Source organism: Hippocampus bargibanti, linkage group LG19, assembly GCF_051943395.1.
Source record: "Hippocampus bargibanti isolate YZ-2025 linkage group LG19, ASM5194339v1, whole genome shotgun sequence".
NCBI lineage: Eukaryota > Metazoa > Chordata > Actinopteri > Syngnathiformes > Syngnathidae > Hippocampus > Hippocampus bargibanti.
The window spans coordinates 10,253,384-10,276,472 of NC_142752.1; the positions used below are offsets into that span (position 1 = coordinate 10,253,384).

Below are 23,089 nucleotides of genomic sequence, written 5' to 3' on the forward strand. Positions count from 1 at the left end.
ATTGATGGCATGACTTAGTTTTTTGGTTGCGTTTCCTTAAACGTCCTGCGGGTGGCAGCATTTCATTAATCATGAGAATAGCCTTGTGGAACTACTGTACTACGGTTACCATGGATACGCGTCCCTTGCCAAGACTCCCGGTATGTGACTTCAGATTGAATTCAATTGTTTTTATTTTACCAACAATCTAAGACGAAGGATATTACCCCGAATCTTGTCCTATTAAATAGACGGTAGAGTTTACAGACGAGATCAATTTGACTTTGCTACAGAGTTTGTGTTCCCATGACGATTTAATGTTAGCATGATGACTTAACTCACTTGATATAAATGTGTTCTTTTTGATAAATGTCTTTCTTTTGTGCAGATTCAATCCTTTTTGCTTGAGTGTTGTCGCATTTTAATGGTATATGATATTTTTGGCTAAGTATAGAAACATTCTGATTTCATCTATGGCACAGAATGACCTCTTCAAATATTGTGGTTTAATATCACATATTCACAAAGTGCATGATACCTATTTCCCTTTTTCTTTTGTAGTTCTTCACAAACCCCCTGCAATCATGTCGAGGCTCACTGGAGGCCCAACCATGCTGGGTGTGGACAGCAGGAGATTGAGGAGAATCATTGCCGAGAACCCAAACTGGTCATTGGGCCTTGTGCCCTTTTTATCAACTCTCTGCCTGGAATGCATCGTGAGAAACTTTGAGGGTATGTCAATCTTTTTACCGGCAACCATCAGATCGGATTTTGAAGTCATGACTCAAAGCTCCATCTGTGGCAGACACCCCCATCTACGAGGAGCTTACACCTAGCCAGAGAGACTTTGTGCAGGAAAGACTGTCTCCTTCTCTACCACTTCCTGTGACCGCCAACTTGGTCGATGACGGCGTCTACTGGCGCCGTTGCTGTGAGAAACGCTGGGAAATTTGTGACGTGTCTCGCTACAACCACAGCTGGAAGCAAATGTTTTTTGAGAGGCACCTGGAAAATATTATCGAGCATTTCATCCCGGAGACGACCCAAATTCGGGTTGTCAGTGATGAGATCCCATTGTGTGAAGCTTACGTGAGGAGGTTGGACATCTCACAGATGTTGCCGCCCATCAAAGATGCCAAGGTTGGAAATGGCGACGCGGTCGACTGGCTCAGCGAAACAGACTCGGACGCGGGACATATGGAACACTTTGATTTCCGTAATCTTCTAAATCATCTGAGCTCCCTGGAGGAGTTGCATTTGACCTACTGGGTCAAGCAGTGTGGGATGAACTTTGAATGGAAGATGTTTGAGATGGCCGAACGAGATAGCGAGACACTCGCCATGGCCCTTGAGGCCTGCAAAACCCTAAAGGTACAGTAATTAGAAAATGTCTGCAAGCATGTTCATCTAAATGGCAGCCGACTGTTTTTGTCCTTTGTTCCCCACCCTCAGTCTTTGGTTCAAGCCATGTGATTGGTCAAGAACGCAGCAGTGAGGGGGTGTGGTTTAAACATTAAAGAGACAGGTAGACGACAGTGAGAGAGTTTCAACTTTGATCGTTCATAGGCAGCGTGTAGACTGCAAGGTTAAAATATCCCATCCATCAGGCTCCACAAACAATCCGCATAAGCCAACTGTACACTTGATGCAAAAATCTATGAACCCAGCTAAACAGAACACAATTGATGAGGAACTAAATAAAATTATCACAGAGAAAGCACCTACAAAGGATCATTCCTCAAGATGGTGAAAGGTTACGTTCCTCATCAAGTGTTTAATGCTAATGAAACCGACCACTCCATTCCATCAAGCCATCAACGATCATCACAAAGGTAAATAAAAAACTTTATTATACCGTAAATGATGTTTTATGGCGACCTGGGAACGGATTATTCTCATTTTAATGGTTTCCAATAGGAAATGAATTTTTGGGATACACACTTTTCGCCTTACACACTGTCTGGGAACCAATTAAGTTCGTAAGCCAAGGTATCACTGTACTTATATAAGCCATAATAATTTTTCCTTTCGGCTTTTCCCATCAAGGGGTCGCCACAGCAAATCAGTGTCCTCCATCTTTGATCCGCATGCCATAATAATAATAATGCATTTAATTTCTAAGCGCCTTTCAAAACTCTCAATGACACTTTACAGTCATGGGATTTTTTGTGGGGGTGAGCAGCGGCAGCCACTCGCGCCAGCATTCTCTATACCCAGAAGTAACACAGCAGCAAAGTTATGAAAGGAAGAGGAAAGGAAAGAACGAAGTAGAAAAAAAATACAGGAGCTGCTGTAAAGGCAGCCACTGTCGCGGTGCCATTTTGAAGTAAAAAAAAATGAAACAACAAATAATATGACAACACAGACACAGAGAGTCATTCATTCTTCAGCACTTGCTGTACCCTCTTTGTGACATGAAGCAGTTCTAGATGAAAGACGAGAGGATGACTAGTTTTCAAATCTGAAGTAATAATGACTGTTATTGTGGTTTATATACGACATTTAGATTTTTTTTTTGTACTTTAGCATCATGGAATTTCACAAGTTAGATTTGCTTTCGCGGGCCGAACAAAATGGTGTGGCGGGCCGGATTTGGCTCACGGGCCTTGGCTTTGACACCTGTGGTGTAAATGAATATCAGAGGACAAAATGTCACGAAGAGTAAGCAATCTTCTTCCGCGATTGTGCGCAACCTGCATACACTCCATACAAAATATAACACTGAAGCAACTTATTAAACTAAATTCAACTTATGAACAAATTCCACTTCCGAACAAATTCAACTTAGAAACAACAGTTCGGAAAGTATCCCGTTCGCAGGTTGGGGAGCATCTGTATTCCCAAATTTCCATTGAAAAAATGTTAGCGATTTACTGACATTATGTTAAAGGTACGTTTATCACAACAAGAGCAGCACGGCCGTGGTTTCATGTAACTCCAAATCTGCTTTCCATTTCTGCAGGTGGTACGACTCTACGAAAGTCACATTGATGATGAAAAGTGCAAGTTGATCGCTAAACACCTCGCGGAGCACCCCTCCCTGAGAGAGCTCAACCTTTCTCACAATGTGATTGGAGATAAGGGGGCCAAAGCTGTCGGCAAGCTAATCAATAGCAGCAAACTGGAGATCCTCAACTTGAGCGACAATATGATTCGAGACGTGGGAGCCACCGCCATTGCTGACGCCTTGGCCAATAACTGCACCCTTTTGTCACTCAACCTCAGAATCAACCGCGTGACGGACGAGGGCGGGCAAGCAACCGTCGGGGCTTTGCTGAACAATAGCACTTTGCTCCATCTGCACCTGGGCGCCAACCTCTTGACCGGGCCTACTGCCATTTTGCTCTCCGAAGTGCTGGCTACAAATCAAACGCTCAAGACCATCAACCTCTCCTGCAACAAACTGGGTGTGGTGAGTGTGTCGAAGCAAGTGTGGAATATTCCACACATACATTTGGAATCGAACCGCTGGGTTGAGACTGGTGAGGGTGCATCAATATTATTATCAAGAAAAATTCCCTGTTGACTTCCGCATTAAAGGACAACCGATGTCACTTTTTTGTTTTTAACTGACATCAGAAAAAACGTTTTATAGCATCTAAAATACCCAAAACACACAGTATAATATTTTTAGTCAAATGCAAAACACCAATAAAAATGACTTAAAGTGTCCAAAATCTGCAAAAAAAATGAACCCGCAAGTGGCCAGTTTCAGAAAGTCCCGCCCCCAGTTCGTGACGTCATGCCAAGACGTCTTGCATTGCTGGAGAATCAAAACAATGGCTTCAGATTCGGAGAATATGCTTTCTTGTTACACATCCAGTTATGAATAGGATTCAAATAGTTCTGAAGAGGAAAGCATACATGCCTGCAATCGATTAAAGAATTTATTTGTGCCATTTTGAGGCAACATTGGGGGGGAAATCTCTCACCCAAAAAAAGAGGCACAAATTGGCGACCTACTGTGGCCACCTCCGTGGCTTCCACCTCCACATGCTGATAAATTCCTTATATGGCGCTTTGATGCCCTCTTCTGGCCTTCTGGCGGCTTTTCGGTGCAACACGAGGACCCCAGACCAAACAAGTACAGCAAAATACATTGACGTGATGGAAGGACCGCTACAATGCGTCTTTTTTTTACGGTCATCGGGTGGTCCTTTAGTGACGTCACGTACGGACTCGTCACCAACTCAAAAACAAGACTTCCTGAATATTCAGCGCGAGTGTTAAAATATAGCTATATGCGGTGGAATCTTTGTAAAATACGCTCAGTAGAAGTCATTTGAAGCCATTTTACAAATTATGGACACAACTTGTCCAGAGACGTCGGTTGTCCTTTAACTCATTCGCAAGATGGAGGACACTGATTTGCTGTGCCGACCCCTTGAAGGGAAAAGCCGAAAGGAAAAGAAGACTTCCATTCACAAATTTATTTGGGAATTGAAAATATGACGACGTAGAGCGCCATTCCCAAATGTCATCGGGTTTTGTTTTTTCATGCATGGGTGCTGATAAACCGCTGGCCATGGCCTATGGCAATGTTTATATATTTCCACAAGGGGGCAGCATTTCCTTTTCCCCCATGTTAGCGCTTTGTTGCAGCTTCAGCTGTTAAAGTGCTATATAAACCAATATGTCAGTATAGTATGTATTTTGGATGACCACCCTCATTTCAAGCTCATATAACTCCATATACATATTTTTTTTCTTATGAAAGAAAACAGTGGAAGGTTTCTTGCGCTGAATAGAATGTTGATGTAGTCCTAAAACTGAATATTCCGTGGGTCCTGGAATTCGAGTGACAATGACAAAAACCCTGGCACTGGAGTGGGCACTGTTTTGCACGTCTGGTGAATGAGTTAAGGAAAAAAATATCTTATGCTTATATTTGAGACTTTCTCGAAAACATTTCAAGACTTTTAATAATAATAATAATAATACATTTCATTTATAAGCGCCTTTCAAAACTCTCCAGGACACTTTACAGTCGCAGGATATTTTTGGGCAAAACATTGCCAGAGATCTGACCTGCGCTTTATCGGAACCCCCTGCAAGAAAAACCCAAACAAATTCCTGAATGGCGCTCCGTGTGACACTTATCAATTCTCGTATGAATTCAGAAAGAGTTAATTCCTAAGTTCAATGGCTCTGGAGTTATCTGAGCTTGAAATGGGGGCAGCTGTACAGACGGCAAATGTTGCCCCCTCGTGGGAGAGAAAAACATTGCCAGAGGTCTGACCAAAGCTACATTCGCACCCCCTTACAAGAAAAAACAACGCAAACAAATTCGGGAATGGTGCATTCCACGTCATGGTTTTCAATTGCTGAAAAAAATCAGCTATGGCAGTGAAAGAGTTAATGTGGTTCTTTGGTGTTAAAAGTTTACAAATTCAGTCCTAAAGATGATCGACACTTGTTCCCCCCTGCGATCAGGATGGCGGCAAAGCGCTGGAGGAGGCCATCGCTCAAAACAGCTGCTTAACAGAATGCGACGTCCGCCTGACCGATATCGACGAGCAAAGCGCGGCCACCATCAACCAGGTGGTTAGCGCCAATAAGAGCGCCTCCCGCACCCGCCGGGTGGTTAGCGCCAACGAGAGCGCCTCCGTCGTCCACCAAGTGGCCTGCGCCGATGAGCCCTTGGAGCAAGAACAAGGCGATGAGGAGCGAGCACAAACCGATGAGGAAAAATCACAAGAGGATGAGGAGGAGGAGGTGGAGGAGGAAGAGGAAGATCAACCTCAAGATGATCAAGTCCAACCAGAAGACGACAAAGGACAAGAACAAGATGATGAGGGACAAAAACAAGATGACGAGGGACAAGAACAACACAACAAGGTACACGTACAGCCTTTTTATACTCTTAAAATCTGACGTGCAGTCGAGCAAAAATGCCCTTTCTATTTATTATTTTTTGTTTTTTGCATCAACAGGCACCCTCCGACGCGAACCCTTCCACCACCAGTACCTGATGTCAATAGTTTGATATTTTGAATATTTTTATGCAGCATATCGCATATAATTGGACAACCAAGTCAATCCAAGTGTCCAAAAAGCTTCATGAATAAACGTCCATAACAGGTGGGTAGCGCATGAAATGTTTGTCGACAGGAGTAATTTTGACCGTCTTCAGAGGGTGACACTTCTTTACTATAGTTTCTATACTTTTACTGAACAACTAAAGCATGATTGATCAAACAATGACAAACATCAGTAGAACAACATCCGACAACTTCTCAAACATTCCTGTTCATTCAGTCATGTGGAAAACCGTGACAGTGTTTCATGTTATGAATCCAGTGATACCTTGGCTTACGAACGTACTTGGTTCCCAGACAGTGTGTAAGGCGAAAAGTGTGTATCCCAAAAATGTATTTCCCATAGGAAACCATCAAAATGAGAGTAATCCGTTCCCAGGTCCCCATAAAACATAATTTACTACTTTCTAATTTTCTCCCAGGTACACAAAATATACCTTATTTTTATGTATAAAAACTATGGTATTTAAAGAAATAAACTCAGAATTACTATTGCCTTTCTAATTTTCTAAGCCGTTTAAAACTACACAAAATATACCTTATAATTTTATCGTTATATCGATAATAAATGTGCTATGGTATTTTTGCACGCAAGAAAGGCAAACAGGGTCGGATATAAACTGTACTATATAATGAAGTAGTTTTATTTACCTTTGTGATGGTTGTTGATGGCTCGATGAATGGAGTGGCCAGTTTCATCAGCATTAAACACTTGATGAGGAATGTAGCCTTCTTCTTTCACCATCTTAAGCAAATAATCCCTTGTAGGTGCTTTCTCTGTGATAATTTTACCTTGTTCTTGACCAATCACGTCACTTTAACCAAGACTGGGGGTGGGGAATAGAGGACAAAAATGAGTCGGCTGCCATTTTCTTGTTGGAGAACAGGCTCGTTCACGAACAACACATCACTCATTGGGGCGCTCCGTGTGTGTATCTCGAAAAATAGTTCGTATGCCAAGGTTAAATTTTCATAAATTTAACGTTCGTAAACCGAAAATTTCGTAAACCAAGGGATTCGTAAACCGAGGTATCATTGTATATCACAATAACCATTAATACACAAATTATTTTGGAGACCGAAAGGACAACCGACACCGCCGGACAAGTTGCGTCCATAATTTGTAAAATCACTTCAAATGACTTCTACTGAGCGCATTTTACAAAGATTCCACCGCATATAACTATAGTTTACCTTTTAAGACTCACGTTGAATATTCATGAAGTCTTGTTTTCGAGTTGATGGCAATGCCCTAAGTGACGTCACGGAGGGAACGCCCCTGACTGAGAAAGTGACATGCAATGCATTTTGGCTACTATTTTTTTCATCTGAAAACACTGTGTTGATCGCGAAATTAGAAGGAAAACTATATAAATAACGCCACGGTGAATCGTTGTCTGTTGCACCAAGACTACTATTTGATACTAGTTGACACAAATTCTCAGCAGACAAATCAGCCCATTTCCAACGGAGCTTGTGCGCCATCATGTGCATTTTCTGGGCGCTACACTGGAGTCCAGACGCCTCAAAATCAGACGGAAGTACTTCTTTAATCGATTGCAAACATTTATGCTTTCCTCTTCAGAGCTATTTCAATCATATTCATAACTGGGTGACTAACAAGAACGCACGCACCTTCTCCGAATCTGAACTCTCTGAAGCCATTGTTTTGATTCTGGAGCAAGGCAGTTTGTGAAGGAGTATTGTGGCATGACGTCACGAAGAAGGGGGCGGGACTTTCTGAAAGCTTGCCGAGCTCATGGCAGTGGCAGTTTTGGGACACTTTAGGTCATTTTTATTGGTGTTTTGTATCTGACTAAAAATATCAGCCTGCGTGTTTCGGGTATTTTAGATGCTATAAAACGTTTTTCTAATGTCAGTTAGGAAACAAAAAAATTGTGTCGGTTGTCCTTTAAATATTGATAGCCAGCCTCTTGTAAGTGATTTAGTCCGGTTGTCGCCCCCCCCCCCCCCCTGCCTCCTCTTGTTTGATGCAGAGTAGCCTGACAATCTCCAGACAGGACTGCAAGCATTACATAAAAAAGATAAACTGCCGCGAACACTTGACCAAGAAAATAAATAAATAAATAAAATGGAGTTATTACTTGCCCAAAGGGTTCAGTGCGTTGACTAACAGTCATAATATCATTTTTTACAGTCTTTTATGGCACTGTTCTGTTGCAGTAGATTGCTTGGTATAAGTGTTGCTAATGACACTTAGAAGCACAACTTGGCTCTGGTGACTTTATGTATAACAAATGCAAGCGTATGTATCGTTGGCTGTAATATCCCAACACTGATTCTTAGAAAGGTCCTCATCCTTTTTGGAAGATACAAAAAAAGTCATCTGAGAAGAGTGGAAATGGTTAGAGCTGAAAAAACATTGTATACTGTATATGCATATGTATATCCATATATATGTATATACGTATCTACATATGTATATACATATGTATATAGGTATATACATGTGTATGTATATAGGCATATACATGTACGTGTGTATGTGTATAGTCGTGTATGTGTATAGGTGTGTGTGTACGTGTGTATGTGTATAGGCGTGTACGTGGATAAGCGTGTACGTGTATAGGCACGTGCGCTTGCGTGCACGCATGTGTGTATGTATGTACAGTATATGTATGAAATATCTTGCAATGCATGTTATTAGTCTAAATATTTATTTTTCACCTTTTAAGTTTGAAATAAATGAACTTTTTCACGATATTCTAATTTTCTGCGTATTACCTATAACGTTAATAATAATAATAATAAAAGAACTCTAAATATACTGTGAAAAACCCTAATGTCCCTTTTGCAAATAATGCAGCCTTTTTCATTCTGTGCACAGTTTCAATCTAAATCCTAAATAACGTTATGGAATAATGTATCCTGTGACTGTAAAGTGACCGTGAGAGTTTTGAAAGGCACTTGTAAATTAAATGTATTATTATTATTATTATTATACACACATGGTGCTCCTTTTTTTGAGGGGGAACAAAAAACGTTTTCTAATAACTGCATGTCATTGTTCAGGAAGATACTCAGCATTTGCCCATCTGGTAAAATTATTGGTGCTAATTATTGTAAGAAAACTTAACAGAATGATCTCCTTCAACCTCGTTTTCACCCAGAGAGCCATGTCGTCCTTCATATCCGCTTGAAAAGTTACGGCACTCCCCGATTTTCATGAACATTCCTTCGACCTGACATGCGCATCGCGGCCCTCAGTTCTTTTGAGCCATCTTCTCGCATTATTACATGTGATACTATCAGACGTGAGTGCAGCCCCCCCAACCCTCCTCGACTCCCCCCGCCTATTTTCAGCGTCTCTGAGAGCCAGCCCTCTGATATGCATCAACAGCTGCCACAGCATCCAGCTTTGCCTCATCTCTATTTCAACATCAGCAATGCAAAAATAATATTTTAAAACGTTCATTGTAGTTGAAACAGTAAAAAAAGAGGACATGCACAAAGACACACCCAAGTGTAAACTTGGTATGGAGGAAAAAGGGGGAAAATATTTTGTTGGTCATATCAATTGCACTAAAGGACAACCGACGTCTCCGGACAAGTTGTGTCCATAATTTGTAAAATGGCTTCGAATTACTTCTACTGAACGTATTTTACAAAGATTCCACCGCATATAGCTATATTTTACGTTTTAAGACTCGCGCTGAATATTCAAGAAGTCTTGTTTTTGAGTTGGTGACGAGTCTGTACGTGACGTCAGTAAAGGACCGCCCCTGACCGTAAAAAAGACGCATTCTAGCGGTCCTTCCATCACATCAATGTATTTTGCTGTACTTGTTTGGTCTGGGGACCTCGTGTTGCACCCAAAAGCTGCCAGAAGGCCAGAAGACGGCGTCCAAGCGCCATATAAGGAATTTATCAGCCTGTGGAAACGGAGGTGGGCACAGGAGGTCACCATTTTGTGCCTCTTTTTTTGGGTGAGAGATTTCCCCCCAATGTTGCCTCAAAATGGCATAAATAAATTCTTTAATCGATTGCAAACATGTATGCTTTCCTCTTCAGAACTATTTGAATCATATTCATAACTGGATGTGTAACAAGAAAGTATATTCTCCGAATCTGAAGCCATTGTTTTGATTCTCCAGCAATGCAAGACGTCTTGGCGTGACGTCATGAACTGGGGGCGGGACTTTCTGAAAATGCCCAATTCGCAGCTCAATTTTTTGCAGATTTTGGACACTTGAAGTCATTTTTATTGGTGTTTTGCATTTGACTAAAAAATATCATACTGAGTGTTTTGGGTATTTTAGATGCTTTAAAACGGTTTTCTGATGTCAGTTAAAAAACAAAAAAGTGACGGCGTTTATCCTTTGACTCATACACTGCTATGCCCGAATATATTCGGGAATTGAAAATTGGGCGTGGATCGCCATTCCCGAATTTGTTTGGTTTTTGGTTTATCTTGCGGGGGGTGCCGATAAAGCGCTGGACATTGCATCTGGCAATGTTTTTTTCTTATCCACAAGGGGCAGCATTTGCCTTTTTTCCATGTTAACGCTTTGTTACAGCTTCAGCCATTGTTAAAGCGCTATATAAATCAAAATGTATGTATTGCATTGTATTTTGGACAGCCACCCTCATTTCAAGCTCAGATAACTCCAGACCCATAGAACTTGGGAATTAGCTCATTCTTTTCTGATGAAAGAAGAGAGTCTAAGGTTTCTCACGCGGCATTGAATATTTATGTAGTCCTAAAACTCAATGTTCTGTGGGTCCTATAATTTGAGTGAATATGACAAAAACCCTGGCGCTGGAGTGGACACATTTTTGCATGTCCGGCAGTGAATGAGTTGAAGTAGGCTAAATAATAAAATCATCATAATATTGCCAAGTATTAAAAGTCAAGATGTAACGAGTTCTGACACAAGTTTTTAATGGCATCTAATTGGCATTGATACAATATTTAGTGTGAAACCCTTGAAAAAAAAAGAGTGTAGTGCTTTGTGTCCTTTGGCGCTCCTCTGCTGAATTATTAATAATCCATGTTGCTATATTTACCAAGCCAGGAAGTATAATGTCATCGCCGCCGAGCCATTTCTGCTAACGGCTTATTTCAGCATCGCTATCAAAGCCGTTTTGGCATTCCATTTTTCGCTGAATTATTTCAGACATTTTCATGTCAGATTTTTTTGTGACCGATAACTTGAAACATCCTGATTTGAGTGGTCGTGTGATTTGCAAATAATGTTTTTTTTAATCCATTTTTGCTCTTGACATTGATTGACAGGTAGGACGAAATGGCGAAAGGTTGAATTAACCGCCATGTTGTCATTCATACAGCACAACCGAAGAGAAACGGGACCAGATTTCTTCGTGAGTACAGTGATACCTCGGTTTACGAACCCCTTGGCTTACGAACGTTTTGGTTAACGAACGTTAAATTTATGAAAATGTTACCTTGGCAAACAAACTATTTTTCGCGATACACACAGAGTGCCACAATGAGTGATATGTCATTTGCGAAAGATTAGATAACTGATTTAGTTGTAGTGAGTTGTATTTTTCATGCGTTTTGTACTTGTTTTTGTGCTGTATCTTATTTTGAAGGCACGTTTAAACATTACCATGGTGATCATAGAGCATTAAGGGGCAGAGACGATGTCACATTTGTTGTTTCCATGGCTGTCGTATCAATATATTTTGTTGTATTTATCCGCCTGTCTGACATTAAACCTGTCCATGGCGCCATAAAGGTTGGAGACCACTGGTTTATACATTAAAGAGACAGGCAGACGACAGAGGGAGAGTGACAAAATGGATAGAAAACAGTGAAATTTGGAGTGGTTTCAACTTTGATAGTTCAAAGGCAGTGTAGACTGCAAGGTTAAAATTCCCATCAATCAGGCTCCACAAATAACCCGCACAAGCCATCTGTACATTTGATGCAAAAAGCTATCAACCCAGCTAAACAGAACACAATTGGTGAGGAACAAGGTAAAATTATTGCAGAGAAAGCACCTACAAGGGATCATTCCTAAAGATGGTGAAAGAAGAAGGCTACGTTCCTCATCAAGTGTTTAATGCTGATGAAACCGACCAATCCATTCCATCAAGCCATCGACCATCAGGTAAATAAAACAATTTTATTATAAAGTACAGTTTATTTCTTTAATTATAATACAATAGCACATTTATTATACATAAAATAAGGTATATTTTGTGTAATTTTAAGGTTTAGAAAATTGCAAAGTAGAAAATTATGTTTTATGGGGACCTGGGAACGGATTGTTCTCATTTTAATGGTTTCTGATGGGAAATTAATATTTGGGATACACACTTTTTGCCTTACACGCTCTGTCTGGGAACCAATTAAATTCGTAAGCCAAGGTATCACTGTAAATGAAAACAAGTTTTTTTTTTTTTGTCAGTGTACTTTTTGGAGTGATGTTTTGTTTCCGTTTTAGCGCTGACATTTTGTGCTCCCCCGAGCGTCACAGCGAGGTCTCCACGCAAGAGCCGTTTCTGTGCAGGGAGCGATGATTGTGATTGAGGCAGCCTTCGTGATTGTGCACGATAAGCACGGGAAAGTAAAGAGCATCCTGGTATGGCGGAGGGCTCTCCTCCTCGCTCTGCTGGCCCGACAGGCAGCGGGTGCTTTCCGTGAGGCGGCTCGGGGGCTCGTTCAAACTCCCGCCGCTTCTCCACAGGCAGCTCCGCCCGGATCCGTACAGACGCCCTAGCGAGAAGCGACTAGCGCTGAAAGGCAAGCGCGGACTCGCCGCGTTGCAGATGCTCAGGGCGCTGCGCGAGAAGATGGAGGAGCTACTGATGGCGCGGCGGCAGCGCTGGCAGTTCTGCCTGTAGCGATGGCAAACGTAGTTCTGGGAACCGCCCGAGACCTGGGCCAGATCCATGAGAACCGCTTCGGAGTAGCTAGGGACCAGTTGCTGGTTGGAGCGAATGTGCCACTCCAGCTCGGTGCTGTCCACCGTGTTAACGCGCGGGACGTGCCTGCAATAAGGACGCTCCTCGGAAGGCGTCAGCGGTATGTAATCGAAACCGAAAAGCTTCTCCACGTGGTAGTGGACGCAGGCGGTTCGGAATTCCGTCAGCACCCGTAAAGGCCAGGAAAGAGTCAAAGCCGCCGCCGTCCAGAAAGCGGAATGTGACGCGTACCAGGGGAGGTGTCGCGGATCGGTGAAGGCCATCACGTATTCCTTAAAGTCGACATTCTTGAGGTGCATCCCCTCACGGGCCTCCATGTAGTCATCCAGGCCTTCGTTCTCTGTGAAGAACCTGGCCCGTTGCGTCAAATAAGAGTTCTCCGACTCCACGTTGGCAAAGCTGAAGCACTTGGTGAACCTCAGCTTGGTGATGGCGAAGCGTTCCAGACCTCGCAGATGCTTTGAGATGTCCTTCACGCCGCAGTTGGCGTAGTCAAACTCGGCTTCGGCCACGTGCGTATTGACCCTCTCGTGGTAGACCTGAGTGGCGGTGAAGGCGTCTCCGTTGCGGTATCGCGTCACCTGCCGCGTTCTCCTCACGTAATGGTAGCTGATGGCCTTCCACCAGATGCACGGCGTGGCCCGCGTCATCCTCTGGACTCGTTCGGCCACGTTGCCGACGTCCACTTTGTACTGCATCTCGTTCCTGGTGTAACAGTGCCAGCACTCCACAAGGTAGACCACGTAGAGCATGACCAGGAAGGCCAGCGGGATGTAAATGTAGCCGTTGGAGCAAGGACTGTCGTGGTACATCATGGATTTGCCTTTGTAGGCGCTGTCGAAGGAAAGGCGAGTGACGGTGGTCACCTGGCACCAGGTTATGGCTCCTACGCAGGTGTACATCAGCAGGGAGAGCAGAAGACATTTCCAGTGCGTTTTCTGCCATAAGGACTTGAGCAGGGATTGTTTCTGAGGCCAAAGCTGCACACAGCGGGAAGACCACAGAGGTTAATTGTTGGCTAAAAATATGCCTCAGAAGTAGAAATAAAATATGGTGGTAAAAGTAAACCGGGATGATGTTTTTTTTTTTCATCAACTCGAAAACAAGACTTCTTGAATATTCAGCGCGAGTCTTAAAACATAAAATATAGCTATATACGTTGGAATCTTTGTAAAATACGCTCAGTAGAAGTCATTTGAAGTGATTTTACAAATTATGGACACAAAGCGTCGGTTGTCCTTTAAACGTCCCAGAATGGGGAAATTTGCAGTCCGCAGTAGCAATTTGAAAGGGGATGGAGGTGGGAAAGGAAAAAAAAACAAGATACAGTGAGACCTCAACTTACAAACTTAATTGGTTCCCAGACAGAGTGTGTAAGGCGAAAAGTGTGTATCTCAAAAAAAAAATTCCCATAGGAAACCATTAAAATGGGAATAATCTGTTCCCGGGTTTCCATAAAAATATACTTTTCAACTAAATAAGCCTTAAAACTACACACAACATACCTTATTCTATGTATAATAAATGTGCTATTGTATTGTAATGAAAGAAATACAGTGCATTGTATCATAGTCACTTTATTTACATTTGTGATGGTCATTGATGGCTTAATGGAATGGCGTTGGAGGTTGAAGGTCAAAGGGAATTGCTGTTTGGAAAGAGGTGCATTACATGAAGACTGTAATTAAAGAAATAAACTGTGCTGTAAAATAAAGTTTTATTTACCTTTTTGATGGTCGTTGATGGCTTATGGAAGGAGAGTCACCTTCCCTAAGGACTGTTGGTAACGTAACCTCAGGTGCTGTTCGGTCGTGTGGTTCCGCCGAAGATCACTCCGCCAGCCGTGGTGGGTGTGTATTATGAAAATAGTGCTTATTATAAGGTTTAATTTTCATAAATTTGAAGTTTGTAAGATAAGGTGTTTGTAAGTTGAGGTCTCACTGTATGCATAGTAAAAATTACAGAAGACTGAGATGTATACTATAAATGTGAAAAAATGTTTCATAAACAAACTACATGTAACTGGCGGGTATATTGTCATTAGTTGCCACGACAACAAAAATATAATTGATTTGGTGTTGTTGTTCTGTAAAAGTGTTTAACGTTTCTATGCGATCCTTTATACGTGTGTTTTGTCTTAAAATCGTCTTCAATACTTTATTTCTAATGTTTTGTCATTATCACTTCTGCTTCCGTGTCATGTGTTTCGATGTACCAGAGTAATCGCTCGAGACAGAACGAGAGTAATGCTAGAGAGAGATAGAACGACAGTCTAAAGTCTACGTCAAAGTTTATCTACTTTCGGGTTAATAAGGTGAACACGGTACGTTATTAATTTGCTGTATGACTTGATGAACTTACTGTAATGTTAATTGTTGTTTTTAAATGTCCTTTATAGTTTTCGCGGTGTTCCACAATAAACGTTGTGACATCAGTACGAAGCGTCATCCTTGACCGGGGTTGAAACAGTACACAATGCAAGTATCAAAGAAAAGGTATAGTGATATATGTAGCTGTATTGCATCAACACACATTTACAGTACAAGAGTCCAGGTTTTTTTATTGGGTGGGTGGGGGGGGGTCAAACTAATATGTATTTTGGATTGGAAGAAGTACAAAAACAAAATACAGGAAGTGCTGTCAAAGCAGCCACTCTCGAGGCGCCATCTTGAAATCAAAAGAACAACAAAAAACATAATATGACAACACAAAAAAACACAATCATTCAATCTTAAGCACTTTCTACACCTTATTTGTTGCATGAAGCAGCTATAGATGAAAGGAGAGAGGACCAAAGCGTCCTTTTCACCAGTTGAGCATGGTGAAATGTGCATGTCTGCTACAAGCTAAATGGCTAAAAAGGGCCATTTGTAGTTAGTTTCCTCTGAAGGGTCGTTATGAATTTGGAGAAATGATTCAAATGTTTAATCTCCTCCACATATTACAAACAGAACGTAAAAAAGGTAGCAAATAACTGTGTATAAGGCGCACCCAAAAGCCTTGATTTTCTTCAAAAGATGATCCTGCGTCTTATATGTGAAGTAATATTGAGCCACAACAGGTCTCGTGACTACTATCAGCATAACCCCAGCCTCTACTAAAGCGTCTCATAATTTGGTGTGCTTTATATTTGGTAAACAGATATATTTCTATATTATATACAGGTGGCATCTGATTTAGGACCGGCGCGAGTTACGACCACCCGTACTTAGGACCGCCAGACCGCGTCGGGCTCACGGTCGGCGGCGCCGCCTCTTTGAGACAGGTGACGTCTTCTGTCTTCTGCATTAAAAGGGAACGCGATTTTTGGACAGCTCGCATGCGTGGGAAGCCGTGCGTATTTGGGTCAGCAGAAAGCGTGTGCGCTGACACAGTAATAGATCGATAATACAAAAATATAAATATACGAAATATAAAATGGTTAAAATGACACTAAAAGTTATAAGATTTATAAATGAACTGTCAACATTTTGGTATATAATAGCATTCAATAGAAAATGTTGCTTACAAACAACAGATTGACATCGTATACTATCCTGTCGTATAGTAGATGCAAGCGTGTCGTCATCTGTTATGATCACGTGATCCTCACGTCAGCCATTTTGAATGCTTTTCGATTTACGACCGTTTGACTTACGACCGTTTTGTCCGAACGGGACCCGGTCATCTTTTTTTTTTTCATTCTGGTGAGCCTCATATTTGGAAAAAGTTTGAAAATACAAAATTCATGGGGGGTACACCTTATACTCCAATGCGCCTTAAACACCGGAAAATATGGTAATTTTAAATTTGAAGTTTAAAAAAAAATCACTGTTATTCTGCTTTACAAGGGACAATTTGAAATGTTGATTCGGATTTTAGCAATCATCATGGAATTTCACAAGTTTGATTTGCTTTCGCGGGCCGACGAAAATGATGTAGCGGGCCAGATTTGGCTCCCAGGGCCTTGACTTTGACACCAACATAGTTGGGAGAAAATCTCTCTCCGAAGATAAAAATGGCTCAAAAATCAAAGACGCGTGCAGATAAAATATTTATTCCAATATGCAGTGTTGTAAGTGCTTTTTCATCGTTTATGCATGAGCGGTCGCACATGTCACACTTTGCGCTTATTGCAAAGCAGAGACCAGCCCGTGATAGGCAGAAATCCCCCCGATGCGTGTCTGTCTGACTTTGCATGTTCGCTGAAGTCAATGTGCATGCAAGTTCACGTCCATACTCGATGCCAAGCCGTTGATGGGGGTGGGTGGCGAGGGGGGGGTGCATCAGATTGGCTATGTAGCGTAAAGCTGGTGGCGCCCTTCATCACCTCGGGGGTAGAGAGTGAGCCCCGTGCCTGGATCATGAGTTAGTCACGCTTTTTTGGGAATGCTGCCATGCAAACCTGGCCAGGATTCAAAAGTACCAGGAAGGCCTGATTATTGCTATACTGTATTTGTTTAACAGCAAACGGCAGGCTGGAATAAAAGTAGAAATAAAATTCTATACATTTCTTTATTAAAGGGAAATTTAAACAAGGGGGTATTATAATAATAATAATGATGATAATGATGATGATAATAATAATAATAAGAATACATTTAATTTCTAAGCGCCTTTAAAAACTCAAGGACACTTTACAGTCACAGGATATCTTTTCTGCAGGTGAGCAGCAGCCACATGCGCCAGCGTTCACTCAACCCCATTGTAACTCAAATAGATAGCAAGCTAGCGCGAGCTAGCGAATAGATAGCCATCAGCTGAGCTAATAGCTATCTATTCACTGGCTAATGGCTATATGTTCACTGGCTAATAGCTATTCACTGGCTAATGGCTCTGTTCACTGGCTAATGGCTATCTATTCGCTGGCTGATTACAATAACAGACAATCGCTGTCATTCCTTTTGACCTAAGTGCCACTTCTCACAGTAATGGACACTTTGTCTTGACGTAATAAGACCATTTATGTTATATAAAAAAGGAGCTGTTGTGTAATGGATAAATTGGAGTTACAAGTTTTACTTCAGCCGTCATTCCATATTTGGTTAGCATGTATTCAGTTTGTGTTTGTTCCATGGTGACTTTGGATGAATACAACATTGTCTGGATACATATTTTATTTTTTATTTTTTTTGGGGGGGGGCTGTTGAGACAGCACAGTGTATCATGGTTCTCCTTATTTAGGACGTTGGTTAACTGGAGCCCAGTGTAGCTGACTGAGCTAGTCATTTAAAGTCGGTTCTGAACTTAAGCGAGTGAACCTCTACATTGTTCGAGGGAAAGTGTCATCGTCATCGTAGTCACCTTGGTACATAAAAGTTGACATTTGGACTCTTTGTTGCGAGTGCTGTCAGTAACCAAATCAGCATCCCTTACCAAAAAATATCAGAATCATCTTTATTGGCCAGGTATGTAGAGCACGCTGCACTAGCAACATCAGAAAAAAGACATGACAAATAAGTATGTAGGACACTAATAAAGGCTAATCTAATCATATCTAAACTGATTCCTTAGTGTTGAACACGTAGTGGCTCCTCTCTCTCCCGGCAAATTGACGTTTTCGTGTTTATTTTATTTGTCAAAGTCATAATAAGTGCCTTGCACGCTGGGGCCGAGAGGACAGTAATTTCATCTGTGCTGTATGTCATGCATATTAGCAAATTTGACAATAAAGCTGACTTTGACTTCGTGTAAATCAGGCGAGTATCTGGAAAAGGTGGTGGGCAGGGTGCGGAGGGCCCAGTAGGATTTTTTTCGTGCCTTTGTCTTGATTCTTGCAGTGTGCAAGTCCTCGAGAGTTGGTATGATTTTTTTCCCCCTAACTGTCCAATGAAGTCATATTTTGTCCATATTGAAAATATATATTCTGATTTATGATGGATAATTAATCGTTTTATATTTGTAGGAACAGATTAGAGGGGGTTAGCAAATCTTATTCCTGAACTATATATTTTATGTCATTACATTACTGGGTACATAAGAACGATGCTTAAATATAGAGAAAAAATACTTCAAAAATAATGTATTATGTAATCAGATTATAAGGAGCAGAATGATCACTCCGATCATCACGTGGCACAAAACGCTATGTTTTTTCCCCACGTTTTGTAGTTATGACTGACAAATCTTTTTTCGTACAAACCCCTTATATCTCGATGTTAGGAGTGCTTCAGTTACTGGTATCATGCCAGAAGTTTGGGTACCTGCAAGAGGTACCTGAACCCTATTTTGGACATTTTTGGCGCTCAACTTGATTAGTAATTAAAAATCAACCACTTTGTTCTGCACAATCTGATTATGTCGACCATATTGTGAGGAGCAGCACTGATTACTCCAATTATAGTAGGCTTGAATTCCCGTCCCATTTGAATGCATACGACCGTAACTAACTGATCGTCCCTCGCTCCTCACCTCAAGTCTGGGGCTGCCCGGCTCCGGCTCCTCTTCGGGGGCGACGGTGCAGGTGCTGCTTTCACTGGCCGCTGCGGCCGACGCTGGGGACATGATGACAAAAGAAGTCCGGCATGGAGCCCCGCTTTGGAGTAGACAAAAGAGGTGAGCACTGTTGCTGGAAATCTAAACACACGGGCAAAACCCGAAGCGAACCCAAAACATCTTCCAGGTGGGCAAAGATGAAAACCTTAGCGGTGGAAAAGACCGAGCGACGAGACGTCTGGACGCCGAGACGAGAGCACTTCAAGGGATGCTCGGAAACGACAAAGACGGCCGTCGGGTCAGCTACCCGTTCCCGGTTGTGGCCGTGAAGGGGGACAAAGAAGACGGCGGGCACGTGTGCGTTGACATGCCGACGCCACTTCATAACAACGACGCGCGTGCACGAATCATGCGAGCCCATTGTGGGTGGAGCTGCGACAACGGAAGCGAACCCCGCCCCCTCCCACCATTATTGGTACCTTCTCACCTGCAAGTACCACACATACCTATGCTTGTCTGTGATCTTAAAGTGTCCTTAAGAACTTTGAAAGGCGCTTAAAATATTATTTTATTATTATTATTATTATTATTATTATTATTATTATTATTATTATTATTATTATTATTATCATCTATGAATCAAGTCGAATGTATATAAACATAGAATCCCGCCCACCCGTAATTTAATCATAAAACTCCTATTTAGTCTCTGGTGTCTTAATTACATTGACATTCCTATTGTTCCAAGCTCAGTTGTAATGTATTCACCTTCAACATAATTCACACTGCATATTCTGTTGATATTCAAGCAAACATAAAAATATAATAAACATTACATTGATAATGACTGAATGGTTTTTAAAAAATGTTTCATCTTTGGGTGTTTCATAACAGATTGTACTTGATTCTGACAGCTTTGGAGACGAAGCTGTGACGGAACCCTGTGGCTGTGGCCCTGATCCAGTTTGACCATTTGACCATGAAACCAGTTGGGCTTTGTGTGATCATGCGCAGTTTGCATATACAACACAGCACGAGGAGATGAGGAAAGGCCAGTGTGCTAAAAATGTTGACACTGGAGAGACAATTGGGAAGTTATACCTATTACCCTGGACCCTGGTACGACTTTTGAAAACACATTTAATTCCCTAAAAACTACAATAGTCTGAAAGCTCAGAATGACAGAGAGGCACAAAGCGTCGACAGCATCTTTATTGAGAGAAGAGAGTGAATATTTCAGTGAAGTTGAATATTTGCCTTAAGCTGGTGAGTAGATATGCTTTCATGAAAAAACATACTTAAATTGAGTGATAAAGTATAGACAGAATAGAAATTATCATATTTTTAAAACAATGCTTAGAAGGCCCACAACGGAAGCACAGAAAATCGGGTCAATCTGAGGTGTACAGACACCGCCTGTTAAACTGTCATCTTTATGTAAGAGTGATTCAAACGCGGCTGCGCGTTTGATGGGCTCAAAATGGACCAAAGAGGATATAACTATGCTATATAAAAACGCTATCTAGCTTGCTATCAATTTGCTATCTCGCTAACTACCTAGCTGGTTATCCATTTGCTATCTATTATCTAGCTACCTAGCTGGCTATCTATTAGCTATATGGCTAGCTAGCTAACTATGTAGCTGGTTATTTATTAGCTATATGTTTATCTAGGTAGTTAGCTAACTGTCTAGCTGGCTATTTATTAGTTATCTGTTAGCTAGCTAGCTAGCTTTCTATCTGAGTTAGTTCTGAGTTGAGTGAACGCTGGCGCATGTGGCTGCCGCTGCTCACCCGCAGAAAAACTGATCCTGTGACTGAAAAGTGACCTTGAGAGTTTTGAAAGGCACTTATAAATGAAATGTATTATTAAAAAAATTCAAATTTGATCATCAAAGTGGTCTAAAACGTTTGCCATTGGTCCGGGCGACTTCAATTCGAAACCCGCTCTCACCTGTATATGTTCACAAAAGTGAACTTGAACATAAAACAGGTGAACTTCTTAGTATTTGACCTCAAGATAAGCTTGAATTTGAAAATTGAAACTTGTATTTATTAGCTCTGGACGAGTCCAATTCGAAACCATGCATGCATAAAAGTGGACTTGAAGATAAGCCTTCTGAACCATAAAAGCAGTCTGAAGCCACTAGATTAGCTAAGATTTGAAAATTAACCATTTGGAAGTTATATTTTGTTTCAACACATGATGAGCTACAGGAGTCTTCAGGTGGTGATGTGATAAAGGCTCTCTCTCCACAAACCAAAACGTATAGTTTTATTTTCTTTCTGATGGGGAGATTGCAAAATTGATGCTGTACACTATATCATTGTTAACTGCACTCCCCAGAGGTCTCCAGTTGCTGTTCTTCTGCTGGGAAAAAAAACTGAAGGAAAGTAAGCACATCGGAAATGACTTGACGCTTGCTAACATCCTTGGGTGAATCGGCATCTTTCTTTACTTTATCAAGAACTGCCTGGGGAACAAGACGACGGCGAATGGGGACGTTGCAGTCTCTCAAAATGGCTGACGTAAACATTTCGTAACACATTTCTCTTTTGCAGGTGACAAAGCTGCCCAAAAGTGTCTCTCAGGTCATCAAAGGTCCAGTTGCCATTCTGTGCATTTGTCCTCAATTTGCTTTTCCATTCTGCTTATGTCCACGAGGTGTCGCCAATTGATCCTTGAGAACCTCAATCGGCAAAGGCACAATGCTGTCCGTTTTTTTCAGCTGTGATGCTTCGGTTGGTAAAAACTGTGACTGCAGGTGGTCGAGCGAACATAGCGCCATGATCGTTCTTTTGAGATGAGCCAAGATGCAAACAAGCAACCCCCTTTTAGACTGTGCAGAGGAAGCTTGCAGTCAAAGTGCCACCGTGGACTATTCACTCAGGTCACCAAGATGCTGCCCCTGCCGGGAAAAACAAATTCAGCATTTCCCATTCAGCATTTTTCAAAAAGTTTCTAAATCCCACGGGTCTTGTCAAAGTTTGTCTAAGTTCCATTCGAATCTTCAGGTCAGGTGTGAACTTAAGAGTGACAAGAAACTGAGGCCAAAGTTCAGATGTCCATTTCGGTCAAAAATGTTGTTCATGGAACGCTAAACAGGAGACAATGTTTGTTTTTTTAAGATGCGCATTATTTTGGAGATGTTTCCTGTGAAAAGGAGGAAAAGTTCACCTCGCCTTACCTTTGCACAACACGTCGCCACTTTTGAACGTAGACAGTAATCAGCCGATGCGGATACAAAGTTCCTTCACTGTAGTCGTCTCTTGCGCATGTAAAAAATACAAAAAAAAGCCTTGCTTCGAGCTAACGTATCTACACTAACTTTGCTCACCTGTTTGACCCCCTAAACCCCCCAAAAATAGGAGCAAAGAAAACGACAGTCAAAACAATGGGACGTTTCCTGTTTTGGTACGGCTTTAACTTCCGGGCCACAGCTCAGAGAAATTTAAAAATGAATTCTAGACCTCGTTAATATTCCTTTAAAGATACACATAATGTTAACATTTCTCATACCTACAAAAATAAACATAAAACGTATAACGTCTCCTGGATTTCCGTGCCTTCTCTCGCCTGACGTCGCTCGGTAAACATATCCAATAAGGTGACCCTAATGTTTCGACCGTTTATTTTTGGCTCCATATATACGTATATTTTAAATATATATATTTTTAAAGATCCTATTATTTGCTTTCAAATCTTTAAATGGCCTCGCGGTACCTTATACTTTCGAGCTCATT

At 41.6% G+C, this 23,089-nt stretch overlaps 2 protein-coding genes and 1 long non-coding RNA gene across 6 annotated transcripts; 1 reads left to right on the plus strand and 2 right to left on the minus strand.

Moving 5' to 3' along the window:
* Positions 1 to 96: 96 nt before the first annotated feature.
* Positions 97 to 19,464, plus strand: drc5 (dynein regulatory complex subunit 5). 3 transcript variants are annotated; one of them, XM_089022482.1, is made up of 9 exons: positions 97 to 406; positions 541 to 711; positions 785 to 1,350; positions 2,942 to 3,391; positions 5,413 to 5,817; positions 5,913 to 6,060; positions 15,151 to 15,255; positions 15,331 to 15,427; positions 19,329 to 19,464. In XM_089022482.1, the coding sequence occupies exons 2-6, from the start codon at positions 564 to 566 to the stop codon at positions 5,949 to 5,951; spliced, it is 1,608 nt and encodes a 535-aa protein (XP_088878608.1). In that variant the 5' UTR covers positions 97 to 406; positions 541 to 563; the 3' UTR covers positions 5,952 to 6,060; positions 15,151 to 15,255; positions 15,331 to 15,427; positions 19,329 to 19,464. The 3 variants fall into 3 exon arrangements, with proteins under 3 accessions (XP_088878608.1, XP_088878607.1, XP_088878609.1); XM_089022481.1 differs by lacking the exons at positions 15,151 to 15,255; positions 15,331 to 15,427; positions 19,329 to 19,464 and having other exon boundaries at positions 97 to 711; positions 5,913 to 6,452; XM_089022483.1 differs by lacking the exons at positions 5,913 to 6,060; positions 15,151 to 15,255; positions 15,331 to 15,427; positions 19,329 to 19,464 and having other exon boundaries at positions 97 to 711; positions 2,942 to 3,461; positions 5,413 to 5,663.
* On the minus strand, positions 6,636 to 19,457 carry tmem151ba (transmembrane protein 151Ba). The gene is made up of 2 exons (XM_089022485.1): positions 19,323 to 19,457; positions 6,636 to 13,912 (listed from the first exon to the last, which is right to left on the minus strand). Exons 1-2 carry the CDS (start codon positions 19,413 to 19,415, stop codon positions 12,479 to 12,481), a joined length of 1,527 nt encoding a protein of 508 aa, XP_088878611.1. The 5' UTR covers positions 19,416 to 19,457; the 3' UTR covers positions 6,636 to 12,478.
* A 1,076-nt stretch (positions 19,465 to 20,540) lies between the features above and the next one.
* Positions 20,541 to 23,000, minus strand: LOC148883980 (uncharacterized). Of its 2 annotated transcripts, none has more exons than XR_016118502.1 (2): positions 22,534 to 23,000; positions 20,541 to 22,443 (listed from the first exon to the last, which is right to left on the minus strand). It is a non-coding gene; the product is annotated as an uncharacterized LOC148883980 (long non-coding RNA). The 2 variants fall into 2 exon arrangements; XR_016118501.1 differs by having other exon boundaries at positions 20,541 to 22,254; positions 22,534 to 22,751.
* Between the last annotated feature and the right edge of the window lie 89 nt (positions 23,001 to 23,089).

Coding starts and splice junctions, on each gene's coding strand:
- drc5 (XM_089022481.1), top strand. CDS start 411: ATGATATTTTTGGCTAAGTATAGAAACATTCTGATTTCATCTATGGCA. Junction 1,351..2,941: donor AGGCCTGCAAAACCCTAAAG/GTACAGTAATTA, acceptor CCATTTCTGCAG/GTGGTACGACTCTACGAAAG. Junction 5,818..5,912: donor GACAAGAACAACACAACAAG/GTACACGTACAG, acceptor TTGCATCAACAG/GCACCCTCCGACGCGAACCC.
- tmem151ba (XM_089022485.1), bottom strand. CDS start 19,415: ATGTCCCCAGCGTCGGCCGCAGCGGCCAGTGAAAGCAGCACCTGCACC. Junction 13,913..19,322: donor CGGGCAGCCCCAGACTTGAG/GTGAGGAGCGAG, acceptor CGCTGTGTGCAG/CTTTGGCCTCAGAAACAATC.